At 42.4% G+C, this 22,420-nt stretch overlaps 1 protein-coding gene across 1 annotated transcript in view; it reads right to left on the reverse strand.

Annotated features, from left to right (window-relative positions):
• Positions 1-6,014: 6,014 nt before the first annotated feature.
• LOC126455819 (uncharacterized) overlaps positions 6,015-22,420 on the reverse strand; it is a 268,692-nt gene continuing 252,286 nt past the window's right edge. The window contains exon 5 of the mRNA XM_050091579.1: positions 6,015-6,777. Within this exon, the coding sequence (XP_049947536.1) occupies positions 6,109-6,777 (669 nt within the window). The 3' untranslated portion in view covers positions 6,015-6,108. The remainder of the gene's footprint in view (positions 6,778-22,420) is intronic.

Here is a 22,420-nt window from a genome sequence, read left to right on the forward strand (position 1 = left end):
ACTCTATTTGATAACAAGCACCTTGTGAGGTGTATGAAGTATGACAGGATGCATGTGGTACGCAATAATGTCTACCACAACTGTCGAGGTGCCTCCCATTACTACCACACGCCCCAAGGAAGCCCATGTGAATGTCTCCCATAAGATAATATTGCTCCGCTGGCCTACGTCGTTGGCTCGGAGCATGGTTCGAGCAGCCGCTCACCTGCACGATGGCGTATTGGAACACGACCATCGACCTGCTGCATCAAGAAACTAGGTTCCTCCGACCAGGTGACACGTTTTCACTGAACCTGGGTCCAGTCTCGATTGTCCTGTTCCCATTGCAGTCGTAACTGGCTATGTCGCTGAATCGTCTCCTGTGATGTCCCTTGAGCGCTAATCGGTGTGCTCCGAAACACTTGTGCTCTGTCGTCAGGCCTGTCATATATTGCGAGCTATCCTGCTGTACAGAGCCAGAATTCCACGTTTTGTGAGGAAGCATGGACGTCTACCATGTAGACAGAGATATCCAGCTAGAAATGATTTTAGAGTGTATGGGTACCACATACTCCCAGCGAAAATCACAAAAATACGCGAGCGGCCATATGTGCAACCAGCTTGCTCGTCATCAATTGGCTCGTGAACAACACCGGTCATTCCTGTTCTGTATCATTGTTAGTGACTTGAGCTGGTGTCCTCATGCTAACATAAGAAAAAGATAGTAATAGTTGAGCCCAAACAAAGCACCATCTCCCCGTGCAAATACCTGCGCGCATCCGAAAAAATTAATGTTACTTCGTGGAACAGCGACGGTGTGGTATACAACCAGTTGCTTCCCCGACGTGTAACCACCATTGCTGAAATACAACTGAGAAGTCTTGCGGCACGGTCCAAGAACAAACGTCCAGGAACACTGCATGAAGTCATGCTACTCCACGATAACGCCTGCCCGCATTCTGCTACACTAACAAAAAACGCTATACTGGAGTTGGGTTGGGAAGTCATTCCACACCCACGTTATTCATCTCATCTTGTGCCCTGAGACTTTCATATTCTACGCTCTTTTTCGAACAATCTTCAAGAAACTTCCTTACCGGATTCAAATGCTCTCCGAAGACGTCTCGACGAGTTCTTCACCTCCACTTGATTTCTACAGTCGCTTAGTTGAAAAGTTACCCAATCGCTAGCAGACTATTGTAAACAGTGAAGGAGAATGTACTCGTATTACTGATGACTAAAGTCTCTGTTATGTGTATCTCTTGTGTTTATTAAACTTACGGAGAAACGTTACGAAATTATGCAGCAAATCAGTACTTTTTTTAACATAATTTTATTTAATAAACTATATTCACACAATTACATCACATTAATAGGAAACAAAACTCAATTTATAATTAACTGTGAAGGGTTATAAGACAATCACACTTTATAGTGGAAACTGTTGAAGTACTCTAGCAATTATTATGCAACTTGTTTTAGTTTGAACGACGGACTTTACGCGTTTCTAGGAGACGATCTACAGCTTTATTTCTCGGCGCCTTGTTTTAAACCCTCATTACAAATAACGTCCAGGTATATTTTGAATTTGATTTTGTAGTTTCACTATTGTCAACGTAGTATTTTAAGTTTTTCTTTGATATACGTCCGGAAGCATGTGACGATTATTCTTTTTATTTTGGCCTTTTCTGGTAATAAAATGTTCCAAATTTGGTTTCAGCAAGTATACTACATTATTCTTGGGCAAGGTTGACATCTGCTTCGAGTCTGAACAGCTCCTTATTTACAAATGTTGGATGGGTTTGTTCATTGCAGTATCCATGACTTATTTTGAGTGCATAAAGACTAATTTGTGAGCTAGGCTATCTGCCAAGTTACAATTTTAGATTTGTTTACTGACTGTCAGAAATATTTTATTTAGCCGTTGCTTTGTTGCTATTATCTTATTGATAACTTTCTACCAGGAGGTCTTCATACCACTAGTGAGGAATTTAAGGTGATCATTATTTCAGATGATATCCTACTGAGGAGTCGGATTCGGTTTGGTCTTACTCCCTTTATTAGGCGACTGTAAATCGTATTTTTTTTTTTACTTCTTATCTGGAAAATTTGTTTTACTGTAAACGTAACTTACCCCTTGAGTGAAAACTTAAATGTGGTTTAGTGAATGTGGTATAACATAACTGGCTCCTAGATACTTGATAGTAACCAGAATCCTCTTTTAATTTTCGTATCTTATTTCTTTGCACTGCGTTCGCTTTATGTCTTAGTTAAATTTTGCCTTCCTCTTTCTATGGGTAAATACTGTGGCTTGCTTCTTACTCTGATTACGTACCTTTTTCTGGAAAAACCATCCCAAAACTGAAATGATAATTTTAGCTGTGGATTATATTACTGGAAATATCTGAGTAATGTATCAAACTGTTGACAGTGTGAAAGACTTCGTAAGTTTCGTTTTTTATATGGTGCATCGTTCTCTATGACTATGAGTTTTTGTGTTGCTTCAGAGTTGATCATTAATAGTGCGCCAACCGGTTAATTTTGTTCGGGGGGAAGAGCGTTAACATTCAGTACTCAATATTGTTATCATTTCTGCTTCCTGGATGGCAGATCCGCATACTATGCTAGCAACTGTTGTCTATAAATGTCCAAACACGTTTCAGCACCTTTGTGCCATCCTAAGAGGGTACTTTTATTCACATAAGTAAAACGTAAACATGTTTTAAGTTATAATTAAAAGCACCTTTGAGCTATTATCATAGGGTACTCTTATTCAGAATTGTGAAATAAAAACGTGTTTTAAGTAATAATTATACTTACGAAATTAGGCGTAATGCAGTTTGTGTCTGTTACTGTTATTGCCTTAATTTTTCTACACTGTTAGGTTCTGTTGGAGTCTCTTTACGTCGCTATACGCTGGTATTTCGTCATCTGTAACAGCATGATGTTACTGCAAGTTCGTTTGCGACTGTATATTGCGATTATGTTGAATTAGTTTCGAAATGTTCGTTGACACCTGCATTCTCATTTGTCGTGAACATGCAGACACAAACACGAACCTGTTTTTAAGGAAGTCCACTTGCAAGCTACACTTCTTCACGTCACGGAACGCTGTTAATGTTACTGCTGTGTTTTCAGCCCTGTTGATGTTCACTTCTTTTCATATCAATTTGCCGCCAAATCTGAACTTTGTTTACTTTCTCTGCCCCTCTGCACCGCGCGGTTGTCTCACTCTCTCTGTCTCTCTTTTGAGTGTGCTCGCGTTATTTTATTAGTTTGTGTTATCTTTTCTCTGTAGTTCCTTTGCTATGTTAAATAGTACACCATTGCACAGTGCAATGTAATAGTTTATAGTCCTTTTCTTTCCGCTAATGCCTTATGTATTTCGATTTTTTCTTCTATTATAAATATATGATATAGGCTGTCGCTGGATTTCAGTATTTTTAAATCTGTTTTTATTTCTGCTGGTTGACTGTTGTGGGCTATAAAATGGTCAGTAAATGTGCTATGGCAACTCTTTCTTTTTAGGACTTGTTTTAAAGTTCCTGCATGTTTGCCCTTTGTATATTGACCGACAAAGTTGCATTATGTCTGTAAATGCCTGATCTGTTGAAAATGTCTGTGGGTGTTTCCTGTATTATGTGTTTGTTTGTGTTTTTATGTTTGCTCTATATCCAATTTCAAGTCCTTGTTTCTTTAAAATATTGCTTCTCCTTTCAAATATTTTGATATTGTAGCTGGTTATGAGCCGTTTTGTTTTGTGCACAGTATCCAGCTCTGTTGTGTCCTGTGTGAGGTCATTGTGTTGAGTGTTCTGTGTTGTTGTGAAAGGTCTTGTGTGCGGATAGCTTGTTCACTCCCTTTCTTCTTGAATGTTTTTTGGGTTAATTCCTCTGTCATATGGGTATCATAACCATTGTCCACTTCAGTGGAGATTTACAGTAAACGTTTGGGCTGATATACATTACTGGCCATTAAAATTGCTACACCACGTAGATGACGTGCTACGGACGCGAAATTTAACGGACAGGAAGAAGATGCTGTGATATGGAAATGATTAGCTTTTCAGAGCATTCACACAAGGTTGGCGTCGGTGGCGACACCTACAACATGCTGACATGGGGAAAGTTTCCAACCGATTTCTCATACACAAACACCAGTTGACCGGCGTTGCCTGGTGAAACGTTGTTGTGATGCCTCGTGCAAGGAGGAGAAATGCGTACCATCAAGTTTCCGACCTTGATAAAGGTCGGATTGTAGCCTATCGCGATTGCGGTTTATCGTATCGCGACATTGCTGCTCGCGTTGGTCGAGATCCAGTCACTGTTAGCAGAATATGGAATCATTGGGTTCAGGAGGGTAATAAGGAACGCCGTGCTGGATCCCAACGGTCTCGTATCACTAGCAGTCGAGATGACAGGCATCTTATCCGCATGGCTGTATCGGATCGTGCAGCCACGTCTCGATCCCTGAGTCAACAGATGGGGACGTTTGCAAGACAACAACCATCTGCACGAACCGTTAGACGACGTTTGCAGCAGCATAGACTATCAGCTCGGAGACCATGGCTGCGGTTACCCTTGACGCTGCATCACAGACAGGAGCGCCAGCGATGGTGTACTCAACGACGAACCTGGGTGCACGAATGGCAAAACGTCATTTTTTCGGATGAATCCAGGTTCTATTTACAACATCATGATGGTCGCATCTGTGTTTGGCGACATCGCGGTGAACGCACATTGGAAGCGTGTATTCGTCATCGCCATACTGGAGTATCACGCGGTGTGATGGTGTGGGGTGTCATTGGTTACACGTCTCGGTCACCTCTTGTGCGCATTGACTGCACTTTGAACAGTGGACGTTACGTTTCAGATTTGTTACGACCCGTGGCTCTACCCTTCATTCGATCCCTGCGAAACCCTACATTTTAGCAGGATAATGCGCGGCCCCATGTTGCAGGTCCTGTACGGACCTTTCTAGATACAGAAAATGTTCGACTGCTGCTATGGCCAGCACATTCTCCAGATATCTCACCAATTGAAAACGTCTGGTCAATGGTGGCCGAGCAACTGGCTCGTCACAATACGCCAGTCACTACTCTTGATGAACTGTGGTATCGTGTTGAAGCTGCATGGGCAGCTGTACCTGTACACACCATCCAAGCTCTGTTTAACTCAATGCCCAGGCGTATCAAGGTGGTTATTACGGCCAGAGGTGGTTGTTCTGGGTACTGATTTCTCAGGATCTATGCACCCAAATTGCGTGAAAATGTAATCATATGTCAGTTCTAGTGTAATATATTTGTCCAATGAATACCCGTTTATCACCTGCATTTCTTCTTGGTGTAGCAGTTTTGATGGCCAGTAGTGTAGTTAATGACCGGTTAATAGACGTGTTACCTGCTTCTTACCCACTGCTGTATACTTCCTGCGAGAGATACTCTCCATGTTATTAAAGGTATTCCAGTTGAGCTATTCGCGTGTTTTTGGTTCCAAAACTATGTAGCTGCGATTCACTTTACACATATTGGATTCTCTGCCTTGTGATGACCGAGTGTTGTGTGATGTCCTTAGGTTAGTTAGGTTTAAGTAGTTCTAAGTCCTAGGGGACTGATGACCATAGATGTTAAGTCCCATAGTGCTCAGAGCCATTTGAACCATTTTGAACACATATTGGACGTCAGAATTTCTGTAGGATGACCTCTGCGACACGGAAAGAAAGAAAAACTGCCTCTTCACTCTTACAGAAGTGTGTCTACTTGGGTTCTTATTGTCATTACTTATTAAAAACTCTCACACTCACCCCCTTAATTTTCAACTCAGCCATTTTCTAGAGTAAGGTTCTCCGACCTCAAATTGACACGTTAACTCTTCTTCGTTATCCATAGAAGTCTGTATCATCATAGTCTAAACCTCTTATATGGTTGCTTACTGCAGGCGGATTTCAGTTGAACATACTGTTAGAAGTAGTTCGCTGGAGTTGCTCCGAAAAACGGCATCTTCAGTGGGTAGGTCATAAATGATAACCGTGAGAACTGTGATGCATCAGTTTTTATTTAGCATTTTTTTGTGTACATAATACGAATCTGATGGCATGTACAGGTCAAGATATTATAACTGAGGTGGATTTCTAGTGGCCATATTTCCCGTAGCCTCCGAGTCCTCCAAAGCCACCGCCGTATCCACCACCGAAGCCGCCGCTGTAGCCTCCGCCGAACTTTCCTCCGAAGCCTCCTCCGAGTCCTCCTCCGAGACCTCCTCCGAGACCTCCGCCGAGACCTCCGCCGAGTCCGCCGTGGCCGGCGCTGACGACGTAGGGCACTGGCCGCTTAACGACGTAGGGCTGAGGAACTGGGACGGACACTGGGGTGGGGACCTTGACAGGGACGGGCACAGGGTTGTCTACAGGGACAGGGTACGGCTGCGGTACGTGGACGGGAACAGGCCGCTCCACGGGGACTGTGACTGGGACTCTCACCGGCACTGGGATGGTCCTCTCCACGGGCACTGGGACAGGGACGGGGACTCTGTTGACAGTCACCTGAGGGGCCCCACCACCGATGCCAGCTCCAATGCCGCCTCCAAGTCCGCCGCCGAGTCCACCAGCGTAGGCGCCTCCGTAGCCGCCTCCATAGCCGCCCCCATACCCGCCTCCATAGCCACCACCATAGCCGCCTCCGTAGCCTCCACCGAAGCCGCCACCAAATCCACCAAGAGAGCCAGTCAGTCCTCGCTTCTCCTTCACCTGCTGCTTCTCAGCCAGGACTGACAGGGCCAGACCGCACAGGTACATGCACACCTTATGGCCAGATGCAAATCAGATTACAACAGTGCAGAAATAGCTCTACAGACTTTCCTTTAAACAGTAAATAAATTTAATGTAGCATAATCTATATTACGTCACTAAAACATTATGTACAAAATTCTCATGGGAGCTAGATGACTCACGAAAATAGTGGAACACCTATAAAAAATTTGATGATCACAAATAAAAAGTAATTCAAATCAAGATGACAAAAAGTTTGACTTAAACGAGTCACTAATCGTATTGCTGGCTACTGTTCACTTTTCATCATCTATGTCTTGATTTTAGCAATGATACATTATGTTCTCTTTTTGTTAGAACTTTACGTACTGTCAGCTTTCACATTCGTAAGACCCACTGAAAAACCTATTTGAGAAATGATACAAAGACTAAATATTGATCGCAAGCCTATTAGAACAAAACACGGTTTTTTGAGTGAGTTGTTTGTACTCTGAAGATTACTGCCAGGTCAGAGTGGTCAAAGATGAACTGACAAAGAAATACTGTGAATAAGGATGTAGTCTGTTTGGGGCGTCTCAATTCAGTTCTTCAGGATGTGTGACTACATCACGATGCGATGAAAATACTATCATTCTGGCTGCTATTGGATGCTTCCTTCATTAGGGTGACTGTGGAATTTGTGATTCGCATGATAGACACTTCGAGAATATCGAGACGAAGTAATATTCTGTGTGAGATGACACTAAAAATATGCTTTTCTCACAGAAATTCTTTCGATAATGCGTAAACCTTCGACGAACCAAGAATGGGTGCATACATCTCATGCAAGGGTCTTACAGAAGAGAAAAGCTAGATCACGTTTCCACTCTAACTGACAGCTGCACTTAGTCTTTTTTTCACCGGTATAGTAAGCGAAGGAATATCACTAATTCTCGAGTATTTGCTAGTCAGTGAAATTTAGAGTGTAAATCTGCAAGTAATTAATATATTGGATGACAGTGTTGCTCCAACAATGTGCTGAAATTGATTTACAGAGTGTAACATTTTTAAATAGGACTGTCGAAAGTATTTACAGAGTAAACGCCGTGGTGTGTTGCGCCTTTGGAGCAAACCTCTTTGGTGACACGCAGAACAAGTCCACAAGACAAGGAGGGGCAATAATGTGCCTGTAGATCTGTATAGAATCTATCCGCGGCAAAAGCATTAGTTTGCACGCTGTTCTTTGAGCCTACCGTCACGAGAGAGACGTAGTCAATCAAAAGCACGCATATTAACATAAGAAACCGAAAAGTAAATCAGTAGGTAATACTTAATTTGACCTCTGGGAATGACTATAATGAAACAAATAATGTAAGACTGCATACACTAAGTTACTTCTGGTATTAAACTTAGTTCGAATGAAAAACTAGAAAACTCACTCTCTACATCTGATAATAATGTTAGTCTATTGACTGAGAAACAAGAGCATCAATTTTCTTTTTTTAGAAGGGTTTCGACCGCTGAAGGCATTACAGTTGTATTCACCGACACGTATTTCTTTGCTTCAGAATAATTGAAACGATCGTATTCCTTCGGCAAACCGAGTACATGAAAGTTAAATAGAGTAAAATCAGTGTTACAGTTAGATGTTGAGGTCGTAAATCCAGACGGTCAGCGTTTGCAGTATTCTGAGATTCTGAGTCTCTGGCATTGCTGCTGGTCACATTTTGGGATTGATAGGGGGTAAGTGCTACAAAACAATCACAGAAACGCTTACAAAGAGCTACAGGTATAACCGTCGAGTGTGTGTAACTGTCTTAAGTAATCTCACGACAATCTATATTAATATTACTAAACGGTTATTCCGAGTCATGGTTAATGGTTCAGAAATGTCAGTTACAGGTTGTCTACATAACGGCTTCCAGGGGCAATAAAAATTAGATTTTCAGTATTTCGCGTAATTGTTGACCGAATGTAAAAATTTAAAGGGCTAACGTGATCTACTCATTAAGAGCTATAATCTTATGTTAAGGGTGTAACACAATAAGGCAAGTGTTACAGTTAGAAACTATGGATTTGTCTTGTTGCAGCGTAACCCAGAGCCCAAAAACAACCAGACTATATTTTTCCAGTATTTGAGAATGAGAGCACTTAGTGACTTGCAAAAAACTTTACTCATAATTTCAAATCTTTAGGAGAATTTTTGTCGCTAACGTTCCCACAAAATAATGAAAAGAAAAAGTCGCTGACAACATTTTCACTGTTCATGCTATAAAACTGGCACATCATGACGATTTAATTTATAACTTCTTTACTACTAACTCTATTCACAACTCATCCACATATACCACTGAATAAGAGTTTGTAATTGTACGACACATAGTTTACGAAATATGACATAATTAACATTAATATGCGTGAAAAATTACTTTTTGCTTAAAACGGAGCGCAAATTACCCAGAATATAGTCATCCAGTGTTTCATAATTTGAGCATTTAGCGACTTCCAACTAACTTTAATCATAATTTCAAACCTTTTCTAACCTATATTTCGTTTACAAGCTTAACGTTAAGTATTTCATCCATGAACTCATTTGTGAAGTAAGCAGCGATTTGAAGGTGTTTTGCACATGGGAATTCCATTCTTTAAGGGGGTCTCCACAATGAAACTTAATTTTTTTTTTCAAAACGATTTTAAAACTATTTCAAACCTTTGGAGTGTTTACTACTATATCTCAAAACGATTTAGCTGTTTTTGAATTACTGTATGCCTAAGAAATATTTGAAATATGGACTACGTGAGGGACTGTGGTACACTAATAGCTACCAAAGTGGTTAAGATAGTACCAGTCTACCAGGGATTTTTGTCTGAGGCATAGCTGGCAAAATGCATAATCGGCAAAACACATACTCCAGGTTTGTTGCCTGTGCGTTGGAATGACCTCGCCTTCCTTGGACACGAAAGCTTGCTCTCTTAGAGTTTGAAGACGGTGCAGTTTAACTTCGAATACGAATCACTCTGCTGCTGTGCATATTCTGCATTAGCAGACGAAAGCATGTCTTGAATGTCAAGAAAATCCTTAGATCTGTACACGATGGAATCACAACGGTACGGACTTACAGCACGATACTTATTACCGAAATCACCAAAGTGTATTCTGTAAAAAATAATTACTAAAGTGACTGAAACCTTCTCTGCTGAATAAGTAGCTATGTAGATACATGGGAAATCCTTTCTTTTGCAAATGTGCGAGAAAGCTTAAGGCAGTATGCTGACGTTTCTACCGAGCACGAAAGAAAATTTGAGTACATTATGCCTAGGGCACAAAAGATTTTTAGGTATCATATCACGTCATAATGTAATAAAACTATACTGGAGAAACAAACGTTTCGGCCACGGTTACAGTGACCTTCTTCTGAGTCTGTGTTCAGGCTTAGACCCAGAAGAATGCCATTGCTACACCGCGGCCAAAACATTGGCTACTCCAGTGCAGATTTTTAATTTTATTTATTTATTTTTTTACTTTATGACGCAGTACGATACTTGGAAAACATTTATGTCAACTGATTCTGACCACGAAACCCTACGCAGTTGTAATACATATGTGAATTGATTACACACGAACAACGTCTAGATACGGTACATAAAGTAGCAAATGATTTGTGGCTGTCCTTACCAGGATCCTCATTGCTGCTGCTGCGGTGTTCTGCTGTTAGCAAGCAATGACTGATGCCTTCCCTGCCGCTTCGGGCGGCTTATATACCATTCTACGTTGGCCCCCACCTTGCACTGCGTCCATTAGCCGCTGCTTCTGGTGCGTCCACTCCTCGGAGCGTAACCGTTTGGCTTCCTGAACACGGGCAGCAGTTGCAGCACGCGGCAGACAATTGTCTCACGTAATACACCTTCACTTCACACCGCTTTTAATCCAAATGCTTACTTGTGCTGTATTTACACGGTAAGAAATGGCTTGCTGCGTACTATCAGTTTCTGCTCAAAAAATTCTGTAGAACTGACATTTTAGCAGGAAGGTGTGGCATTGCTACGTAACAGATGGAAAGCGCACTCAACCTTATTATTCGTTCGACTAATTCAAATTCTTTCGGAAGTGGTATGTGTTATTGAAGGGGTGTATTATATTTTGATTTTAGTGTTAGTCCCCGAAACGAGTTTACAAGACGACATACTAACACCTTACATAAATGCATTTTTGAATGGCTTACCAGATTTCCAATATGCTGGAAATTTTTCAGTTTTAGAACTTAAGAAAATAAATAATGTGACGAGATATTTTCTACTTCATAGTGGAATTTCTCAGATAATTTTAGTACGAAAGTTTTGAATTACATATGACACACAATGCTGCAATTCCGCGTGCATTAATTGGGTGGATGCGTTTCCTATTTCATTTCATCACTAAGTATATAACTAACCATTTATCATGTTTCCTAATCTACCTTCTTATTTTTAACACAACGGAAATTAAATTAAAATTAATGTTGTCTGGGTACGGAAACGGACGAATTATATATTATTTATATTATAAACTGTACATATCTTATAGGAACTGCGAATCCAGTCTTTTAACGGGTGCACAAAGTGACAGTTTCAAAACGCTGTATAAAGAGAACCACTGCTCAGAGTGTCAGATTTGAACGTATTACTGACGCAGGGGGAAACGTCATAAAAAGTAGATTGCGCTGTAAGCGTCAGAATACGCACTCCAACAGACATGCGGCAAACTGCTGTTCCGCAGTTTACATCCGAGATGCCCAACATGACCGTCTCCATGAAAGGTCGCGCGCTGCTGGTGAAACTCTTTTACAAGAAAACTGACGGTGCACTGTCAGTCCTGCAGAAGTTCTGGACACTGAAGGGTATGATAAAAAGGCACTGGTCCGATGCCTGCTAAGGGTCAGAAGAAAATGATTACAAAATTATGAAAGACATGTTCTTTTGAAGTGCAGTGTGGAAGAGAGAGAGGAAAGCAGCTGATCCGACATCTGTCAGAGATGCGGACACAACATTTAAGGAGGGGTCGGCGGTGGCGTGCAAACACACAGTGCGCGGGCAACTGCCCGAACGTTGGACATGCCTGCGAGATCAGTGCATAAGACCCCACGAAACATCCTGCATTCCTATCCATACAGAATCACGCATCTTCAGCAGCTGCTTCTTGCTGTTAGGTCAGCAAGACAAACGATCACTCTGGAATTTCTTGCTCGCATGGAACTGGAGAATGAATGGCCATGCAACATTCAGTGGGTAGAGGAAGCCCGTTTCTAAGGACATGTCAATGCGCAGAACTGCAAAATGTTGTTGTTGTTGTCTTCAGTCCTGAGACTGGTTTGATGCAGCTCTCCATCCTACTCTATACTGTGCAAGCTTCTTCATCTCCCAGTACCTACTGCAACCTACATCCTTCTGAATCTGCTTAGTGTATTCATCTCTTGGTCTCCCTCTACGATTTTTACCCTCCACGCTGCCCTCCAATACTAAATTGGTGATCCCTTGATGCCTCAGAACATGTCCTACCAACAGATCCCTTCTTCTGGTCAAGTTGTGACATAAACTTCTCCCCAACCCTGTTCAATGCTTCATCATTAGTTATGTGATCTACCCATCTAATCTTCAGCATTCTTCTGTAGCACCACATTTTGAAAGCTTCTATTCTCTTCTTGTCCAAACTATTTATCGTCCATGTTTCACTACCATACATGGCTACACTCCATACAAATACTTTCAGAAATGACTTCCTGACACTTAAATCTATACTCGATGTTAACAAATTTCTCTTCTTCAGAAACGCTTTCCTTGCCATTGCCAGTCTACATTTTATATCCTCTCTACTTCGACCATCATCAGTTATTTTGCTCCCCAAATAGCAAAACTCCTTTACTACTTTAAGTGTCTCATTTCCTAATCTAATTCCCTCAGCATCACCCGACTTAATTCGACTACATTCCATTATCCTCGTTTTGCTTTTGTTGATGCTCATCATCTGTCTGTAACTGCAAAATATGACAACGGAAAATCCATAAGCACGTCAACCAGCACGATTTCATTCTGTAAAGATGACTGTGAAGTGTGGTTTGGCGGCATAGCTTATCGTAGGGCCGTATTTTTTCGAGGAGGTGAGTCGTGCGACTCCCGTTACCTGTACCATCAGTGTTAAACAATATGAGAGGCTTTTGCACTGTTCAAATTTGACGTCATTCTGAGCAGCCGAACTCTTTCTACAGCGCCTTGGAACTAGAACTTTAATTATGGACGTCCTCTATATACATGGTGTTTATAAATGAATGGTGCGGTTTTAAAAATTAATAATCAATAGATTTATTACTTCATGCGTGCAAACCTTACAGCGTGGGAAACGGCAACTGTCCCAGTTGTTGTTGCATTAATGGCAATCCTTCTATAAGTGCACCCTTGGTCACGTGACACACATCTACATGGTAATCAAATTCTTCCCATACTTGGTGTAGCATGTTCCCCGCAGTGGTCTGCGGTGCATGCTTTTCCGATCATACGCTTCCCCAAAAGACATGGACATTGGCGGTACATAAACTCGGTATTTCATAAACCACTGCAGAAAGAAATCGCGGGATGTGAAATCTGGAGAACGGGGTACCTATGGGAGAAGGTTGTTGTCTACTTCTGCACCACGTTGGTGAAGAACACGATTAAGAAGCTCTCGTGCATCCCTGTGAAAATTGGGCGGAGCACCGTCCAGTTGCAAAATATAATAACGATAACTGAGGTAACGACCAGGTTTGCAACATGTCTCGAGGTGAGTTACTCCATCACCATTGGTTTTTCGAAGAAAAATGGGCCGTGCACTTTCTCACACGAAACTGCACAGAAAACTTTCACTTTTTGAGGGTCAGGCTGATGCTTTATCGATGTATTTCGTTTCTCGCTCCCACTGATACAGACATTATGTGTGTTCACCTTGCCCCTTTCATGGAATGTGGCTTCACCGCCGATGATGAGTCTTTCTACAAACCCATCTTTGTCCATTTTTAACTACAACTCTTCACAAAACTGACTCTTTTTCACTTTGTGTGCTGGCACCAGAGCCTGCTCTAACCCACTTTGTACTCTTTAAAACATAGCCGCTTAAGCATTACCATCCACATCGTAATATTTAGCATGATTCCCTTCTTGCCTTCTTAGCTTATTATGTGACTTGAGAGGATTTGGGTGAAATGCATATCGAACTCTTTCGACGTCTGCATCAGGCGCACGGTGTTGACTATGATTCTTCCACTTAAAAAGGCATCCGGTTTCGACAGACTGCCAATACCACCTACCTATGTTTTTCTTGTGTGGTGGGTCTTACCGTTCGCGAAACTCAGGCTGCACTGCAACCACCGAACTGGAGACTTCAAAGTGGAGTACGCACAAAAGCTTTTCCTGTTGTGACGCCGTCTTGGAAAGGGACCCTAATCCTGCACACGAAGTATGACAAACGAACAGCGGGTAGCGAATCAAAAAATTGGACAGTTGCTGCTGCTTATGCTCTAACGTTTGCCCATAGAAAGAGATAAATCTATTTATTTTTAAATTTTAAAGCCGCACTATTCATTTGTTAACACTTTGCACTTTTATTTATTTATTTTTTTTCTATCTTCCGACTGGCTTAACGAGGCCCATCACGACTTCTTTGCCAACCCCTTCCTCTCAGAATAGCACGTACACCAAATATCATCAATTTCTTGCTGGATACATACCAGTTTCAAACCGCAGCCGGTCCTTCGCCTCACTCATTCCAGCCTTCCACATCTTGCTTCTTCATCACCCAGACCTAGTATCTGCATATCTCCCATGGTATTATCCTTCCATCTCCTTCTCGGCCGTCCTATTGGTCTCGTTCCTTTGGCCACCTCATCCATCACTGCCTTTATTAGCATGAATGCCCCCCTCCTGCTCACATGTCCATATCAACTGAGTCTTTTAGTTTTCACTCTTGCTATGATGTCAGTTAGTGTGTATAATTGTCTGAGTTCGTTGTTTTTCCTTATTTTCCACTGTTAATTTTCTGTCACTTGTCGATATATTTTTTCTCAGTACTTTATTATCAAAAGTGATGAGTTCTTTTTGTAACCCGTCAGGTTAGCCGAGGGCGCTAACGCGCTGCTTCCTCGACGCGGGTAGGCGTGCCGGCCCCGGATCGAGTTCGCCCGGCGTACTAACGACGAGGGCCGGTATGCTGGCCAGCCTGGATGTTTTTAGGCGATTTTCCACATTATAACAATACGTTTACTTTTGTGCGTTAGCATACAGCTATAATCGGCGGTCGAAATATATTTGCAGAGAAAAGCACATAATGATATATATTTAATTTTAGACCAATAGACGTAACTAGTTATCGTAGTGGTTTTGAGTACCTTTACTGGTCAGGGCTAAATGACTATTGAAAAGTAATTGTTTTTGGATAGCTCAACATGAATCTCCTAAGGGACCGAAGTTTATCATGCATTTACCAGTAGAATAAGGTGCAGAGAAAATATTTCGCCGTATGTGACTTCCGTCCGATTTCGACGAAACAATTTGTGACTGTGAACCATCAAAATTTGCAGAAACATAAAAGAAAATTAAATACGTATGGTCATGAAGTAGTGAGACAAAGGCTCTATACTAAATAATTAGTCCATACACAAGTTCCATTTAACTTTGAATTTATGGCGGTCGATATATAATGAGCTCACGTCTTTTAACGTTTCCCAGTACACGTCGCACAATATAGCTTCTCACATGAATGTACTGCTATGCAGTATGGCACCTTCACATTACACTAAAATAATATTTTTTAAACAATAATAATACGGTGGCAAAACATGCGTCTCGGACACAAATCAGCAGAGACAGAAGAGTGAGTAAATGTTCATCTAGAATATCTCGTACATCAAAAGAATGTGTAAAAAATGATCTTCTTTTGCCCGCCTTTCGCTCAGCGGCTTTCAAAGTCAATAGCCCGCAGCACCTTCGTAAGAAGATTCCGTCGCAACGAAAAACACCTTTCTTTTAATGATTTCCATCCCAAATCCTGTATCATTTCTGTGACACTCTCTCCCAGGTTTAGCGATAGTACTAAGGAGACTGCCTACTCTACGCTTGGCCGTCATTTTCTAAGTGTCCTGCCAATAAAACGCAGTCTTTGGTTAACCTTCCCCTCAACATTTTCTATGTGTTCCTTCCAATTTAAGTTGTTCGTGACTGTAATACCTAGGTATTTAGATTAGACTGATTTATCGTGTTACCGAAGTTTAACGAGTTCCTTTTACCCTCATGTGGATGACCTCAAACTTTTCGTCATTTAAGGTCAACTGCCACTTTTCGCACCATTCCGATATTTCTTGTAAATCTTTTGCAGTTTGTTTTGATCTTCTGATGACTTTATTAGTCGATAAACGACGGCGTCATCTGAAAACAACCGAAGACGGCTGCTCAGATTGTCTCACAAATCGTTTACATAGATGAGGAACAGCAAAGGGCCTATAACACTACCTTGGGGAACGCCGTCAATTAATACGAAGTGTGACCTCTCTGACAGGAAATCGCAAACCCAGTCACATACCTGAAACGATATTCCATAAGCATGCAATTTCACTACGAGCCGCTTGTGTGGTACAGTGTCCAAAGCCTTAGCCGGCCGGTGTGGCCGTGCGGTTCTAAGCGCTTCAGTTTGGAACCGCGTGACCGCTACGGTCGCAGGTTCGAATTATGCCTCGGGCATGGATGTGTGTGATGTCCTTAGGTTAGTTAGGTTTAAGTAGTTCTAAGTTGTAGGGGACTGATGACCTCAGTAGTTAAGTCCCATAGTGCTCAGAGCCATTTGAACCATTTGAATCCAAAGCCTTCCGAAAATCCAGAAATACGGAATCGATCTTAAATCCCTTGTCAATAGCACTCAGCACTTCATGTGAATAATGAGCTAGTTGTGTTTCACAAGAACGATGTTTTCTAAATCCATGTTAACTGTGTGACAATAGACCGTTTTCGTCGAGGTAATTCATTATGTTCGAACACAAATGGTTCAAATGGCTCTGAGCACTATGGTACTTAATTTCTGAGGTAATCAGTCCCCTAGAACTTAGAACTACTTAAACCTTACTAACCTAAGGACATCACACACATCAATGCCCGAGGCAGGATTCGAACCTGCAACCGTAGTGGTCGCACGGTTCCAGACTGTAGCGCCTAGAACAAAATATATGTTCTAAAATCCTGCTGCATATCGACGTTAACGATATGGGCCTGTAATTTAGTGGATTACTCCTACTACATTGCTTGAATATTGGTGTGACCTGTGCCACTTTCCAGTCTTTGGATACGGATCTTTCGTCGAGTGAACGGTTGTATACGATTGTTAAGTATGGAGCTAATGCATCAGCATATTCCGAAAGGAACCTAAGTGGTATAGAGTTGGACCAGAAGATTTGCTTTTATTAAGTGATTTAAGTTGCTTCACTACTCCGAGGATATTTACTTCTACGTTACTGAAGTTGGCAGCTGTTCTCGATTCGGATTTTGGAATATTTACTTCGTCTTCTTTCCAGATATTCCATACTCTTCCCTATCACCACAATATCATCCCCGAAAACCAGAGAATCTATTTTTTTTCCTATGGTAAATCTTGCACATTTTTGTGTTACTATCCTCAGGGCGTTGTTGACTGTCAAATTGAACAAGGTTGGTGACGTGATATCTCCCAGTCTCACTCTCCATCTTAACGTTTTCCACATTTCCCTCTCTTCGCCCATTCTGCGGAGAATCTCCTCATTTGCTATCTTATCACTCCACTTAATTTTCAGCATCCTTCATCTCAAACACTTCGAATCTCCCCTTCTGGTTTACTCACAATCCGTATAGCGCATTGCTCGAAACGTACATTCTCAAAAATTTCTTCCTAAAATTAAGGCCTATGTTTGATACAAATACACTCTGGTCAAAAGTATAGGGATACCCTATCTAATTCTGAACTGACCGCGACAGATCACGAGGGACGAACCCGCTAATTAAAATGAGGCGGGGAGTATCGCGTTGTCAGTAGAAAAGCGGAAACAAAAGAATGGGTCCGTAAGGAGTAGTCATTAACGTCAAACGTGGACTAGTCAGTTGATGCCACCTGAGCAACAAATCTATCAGGGACAATTCAGTCCTTCTAAAGCTGCTGAAGTCGACTGTTGGTGATCGATTGTGAAGTGAAAACGCGAAGGAGGAACCACAGTTAAGCAAAGATCAGGCAGGCCCTGTGAACTGAAAGGGGCCGGCCGCGGTGGTCTAGCGGTTCTAGGCGCTCAGTCCGGAACCGCGCGACTGTTACGGTCGTAGGTTCGAATCCTGCCTCGGGCATGGATGTGTATGATGTCCTATGGTTAGTTAGGTTTAGGTAGTTCTAAGTCTAGGGGACTGATGACCACAGATGTTAAGTCCCACAGTTCTCAGAGCCATTTGAACCATTTTTGAACTGAAAGGGGACGTCGAGTATTGTAGAGGATGATTGTAAAAAATCGGACGAAATCAGCGGAAAGAATCACTTGGGAGGTGCAAAGTGCTGCCACCTGTCCATCTAGCACCACGGCGGTACTTGAAGTTTGAAAGAGTGGGTTAGAATGGTCTAGCAGCTCCTCATAAGCCACACATTTATGGATGGTGCAAATAGCGACGCAATTGGACAGTGGATGAATGGAAACAAATAATTTGGAGTGATGAATCCCTCAATACCCTTTGGCAATCCGATGGAAGGGTGTGAGTTTGACGAATGATCTCATGTGTGGGATCAACAGTGGAGTGTAGAGGAGGCAGTACTACGGCAGAAGGGCGCTTTCTGTGGTTAGGGTGTGATCACTTTATTGTACTTACGAAAACGATAAATGCTGAACGAACGTGTTTTGCAGTATTGAGTATTGCATACGGTACTGTAACAGTTCGGAGGCAGTGACTGTATGAGCATGAAATAGCACCCTGTTGTAAAGCACCATCTGTGAGGATATGCTTTGTGCACAATACCATTCCTGAAAGTGATTGGTCATCCGAAAATGGCGACCCGAACTCGACAGAACCCTTTGGGATGACTTAGAGCGTTGACTTCGCACCAGGGCCCGAGGTCCGACATCACTACCTTCCCTGGTTTCAGTTGTTGAGGGAGAACGGTCTGATATTACTCCGCATTCAGACACGTCATGGGAAGTGTCCCCTTCAGATTTCAAGCCGTTGTAATGGTGAAGGGTAAATAATCTCATACTGGCGTCCACTAAAAGGTGTCTCGGTACTTTTGATCAGATAGTGTAGAATAATTTCAGGTCCACCGTAAGTAGTGTCTTTTCAGCTTTGATTTGCTTAAAAAGCGATGTCAGGAGATTGCAGTCAATGGTTGCAGTTACGGCTGTTACTAAATTTGGATAAGTATCTTTGAAAAAAAAAAACCTTCAAAATACCAAAATGTGAAGCATTTGTGGCGCTACGTGGACGAAATGACTTAGGAGAAATGACATTTTGAGAACGGCGTGTTATACAGTAGCAGGCCAACCCAAAGGCTTCTTCTCGTAGGCAGGGGTATCTCCCTCAATTAATTCATACTATCTTTCTTGTTTTTTTCTGATCAGTTTTTGCGCCCCCTCTGAGCTGCGACTCTGGAGGGGTCTTATCTCGTTATGTCCTCCGTAAGGCCCCAATTCTAACTTAAATTTAAAAAGAATGTTATTCAGCCCATCCCGTGCTGCGCAGTGTCAATGCATTTTTTTCTCGAACGCACAATGAATTCCAGATCAACATTAAACTGTAGTTTCTCCTTAAACTGGCTGGGTAGCCATAGTGGTTTGCCTACTGGACGGTAAAAAATATCCCTCTATTACGTTCCCATTGCTGTACAGTGCCCGTTGTGAAGTAATTTTCAAATGTATGCTTCAGTACGACCCATGAGAAGGGTCATTCTTAGGTCAGAATTCATCTGTTCACGCGCGTGATAGTATAATAGTAAAAAGCTGGCCTCATTATCAGACTTGACAGTCAAGGACGTGGTAACGACATAGTGTCTAGTACAGCAGTTGTTCGGCGTACCATGTAGAAACCTCTCAGGGAGAGGTGGAGAAGTTTTCTCCTTGTTAAAAGATGTCTTGCATCAGCTAAGAATGCAGCTTTTGGGCGCCTCCCGCCAACGGCAACGCTCTGTTTCCAGTGGACGATGGCGTTTCCAGATCTTGACTTCAACATGTGGACGTTCTGCCTTTCCTGTAAACCTAAAGGTTACGTGTGCGTAAATTCGTGCTGAGTGAAGGTTGCTTCGCAGACAGAGTGGATGACGCCCTGTAAAATACAAGCAGAATTCGAACTCCACTGATAAAAATTCGGTTGCTGTTGGCGTTTTTCCCCACTATTTTGCTCTTCGGTGGCTCGTTCTAGAGTAATTTCATTTCGTTTGGCTTCTTATACCATTTATCTTTGTATGAAATTGCAGTTATTCCGAATCACGATGCGAAGTACCTTCAGAAGTACGTGTAAGTTCAAAGGAACAGGCACTGCGGCGACTACACCCGTTATGAAATAAATGAAATGTATTCGCAGTTGCGAATATGGAAAACCGTCGGCTGTATAATGGAACGACGACAGTGAAAATTTGTGTCGGACCGACACTCGAATCCGGATTTCCCGCTTATCGCGAGCGGTCGCCTTACCCTGTAGCTATCCTAGCACAACCCACAGCCGGACTCAAACTTCCGCTTGTCGTCAACCATCTGTCTACAACCTGGAATCGGACATCCATTATGTATATTCCGATACAGGGGAGACATTTCACTTGAAAGTCGCTTGCCCGGCGTCGGCAAATAAATACGATATTCCAGCGCTGTGATATCCGAATTACGATACAACGGCACTGGGCAACCGACTTTCAAGTAAAATGTCTCCCCCGTGTGGGCATATACATAATGGACGTACGAGTACGGGTTGTAGATACATGATTGACGACAGATGGAAGTTGGGGCTGGTAGCGAGTCGTACTTCAATAGCCAAATGGTAGGTCGCCTTTCGGCACGCTAGCAGCACGGACGTCTTGTTTACGTCCTCGTCGCGCAGCTCGCTCGCGGAGTTGTTTACGAGATTCTGCCGCCTTAGCGCGCATTATTTCCTTTGAAAGAGAATGGTTTATGCCCACAGAAAATCGACACTCAAGATTAGCTTTTCCGCAGATCGACCGGCGCCTTCTAGCGAATTGCGGCCAGCACGGATCTTAGCGCACCATTCCACAGCAGTGTTTTCGGCAGACATACTGCACGGTACGTTATTCAGTTTCCAGTGCAGAGCCACCGATGTTTGTCTTTTGGCAGCCAAGAAAATAATAACAGCACTTTGGTCTTGTATGGACGCATTTGGTAATAAGGTCGCCACCGTTCATGTTTCCACATTTACCACACGCGCGATGAAACAACACGATTGCCACACTAATCCCTCCCCTACATTTCGGTGCTTATATAACTTCATCATAGTTGCGGTACATTGCATGTACGCTGCAGCAACGCCCTCAAGCGGAAACTTTTTGATCGCCTCTTACAGTAAGTATTTTGTCGACCCTTACCTTATGGGTTCTAGAAGAAGGTATTAGCGACCATAATGTCGCTGTGGCTTCTATGTCAGTGGAAGGTGCAAAGAAACCAAAGAAACAGCTTAGAGTTTTCATGTTTGGGAAAGCAAACAAAAGCGACATTAATGAATATCTTCATAGTCAGATCCAATCATTCACCGCGGGACGCGAAGATATCGAGCATCTTTGGTCGGCATTTAAAAGTGTTGTCCACCACGCGCAAGAGAAATATGTGCCTAGCAAAAATACAGGGGAGGAAAAGGATCCACCTTGGTTCAACAAACATATCAGGAAGTTGCTGAGAAAGCAGAGAATTTTGCTCAGTCGTTTTAAACGTAGTCACTGCCAAGCTCACAAACATAAATTAAGCGAAATGAAAGTAGCTGTCGAAAAGTCAATGAGAGATTATTTTAATGAATTTGAAAGCAATATTTTATCTGTAGATTCTAAAAAGAACGCAAAAAAATTTGGTTGTACGTAACGTCTATGAACGCTACAAATACTTCGATACCTTCTCTTGCCGACACTACGGGCAATGCAACGAATGATGATAAACAGAAGGCCCAAATTCTAAACCTAGCTTTCAAATACTCGTGTACGGTAGAAGACTGCAGCACCATTCCCCCTTTCAACTATCGAACAAACGCAACGATGGCTGACAGAGTGTTTAGTGTATCAGGTTTTGTAAAACAGTTAAGATCCTTAGACGCCAGGAAGGAATCTGGCCCAGACGGTACCTCTGTAAGATTTTATGTTGACTATGCTACAAATATAGCACCATTCTTATCCATCATCTATCAAAGATCATTGGAACAGCGGAAAGATCCACGGGAATGGAAGAAGGCCCAAGACATAGCAATCTATAAAAAGGGTAGAAAATCGGATGCACGTAACTACCGGCCAATTTCACTGACATCGATTTGTTGTAAAATCGTGGAATGAGAAGCTCATCTGCAGAAAGCAGCACGGTTTTAGGAAACAGCGATCATGCGAGACACAGCTGGCCCTCTTTGTGCATGATATAAAACAGGCTCCCAGATTGATGTCATATTCTTCGACTTTAGAAAGGCGTTCGACTCAGTTCCACTCTGTCGCTCGCTCCAAAAAGTGCGC

The sequence above is a fragment of the Schistocerca serialis genome, chromosome 2 (genome assembly GCF_023864345.2).
Source record: "Schistocerca serialis cubense isolate TAMUIC-IGC-003099 chromosome 2, iqSchSeri2.2, whole genome shotgun sequence".
NCBI lineage: Eukaryota > Metazoa > Arthropoda > Insecta > Orthoptera > Acrididae > Schistocerca > Schistocerca serialis.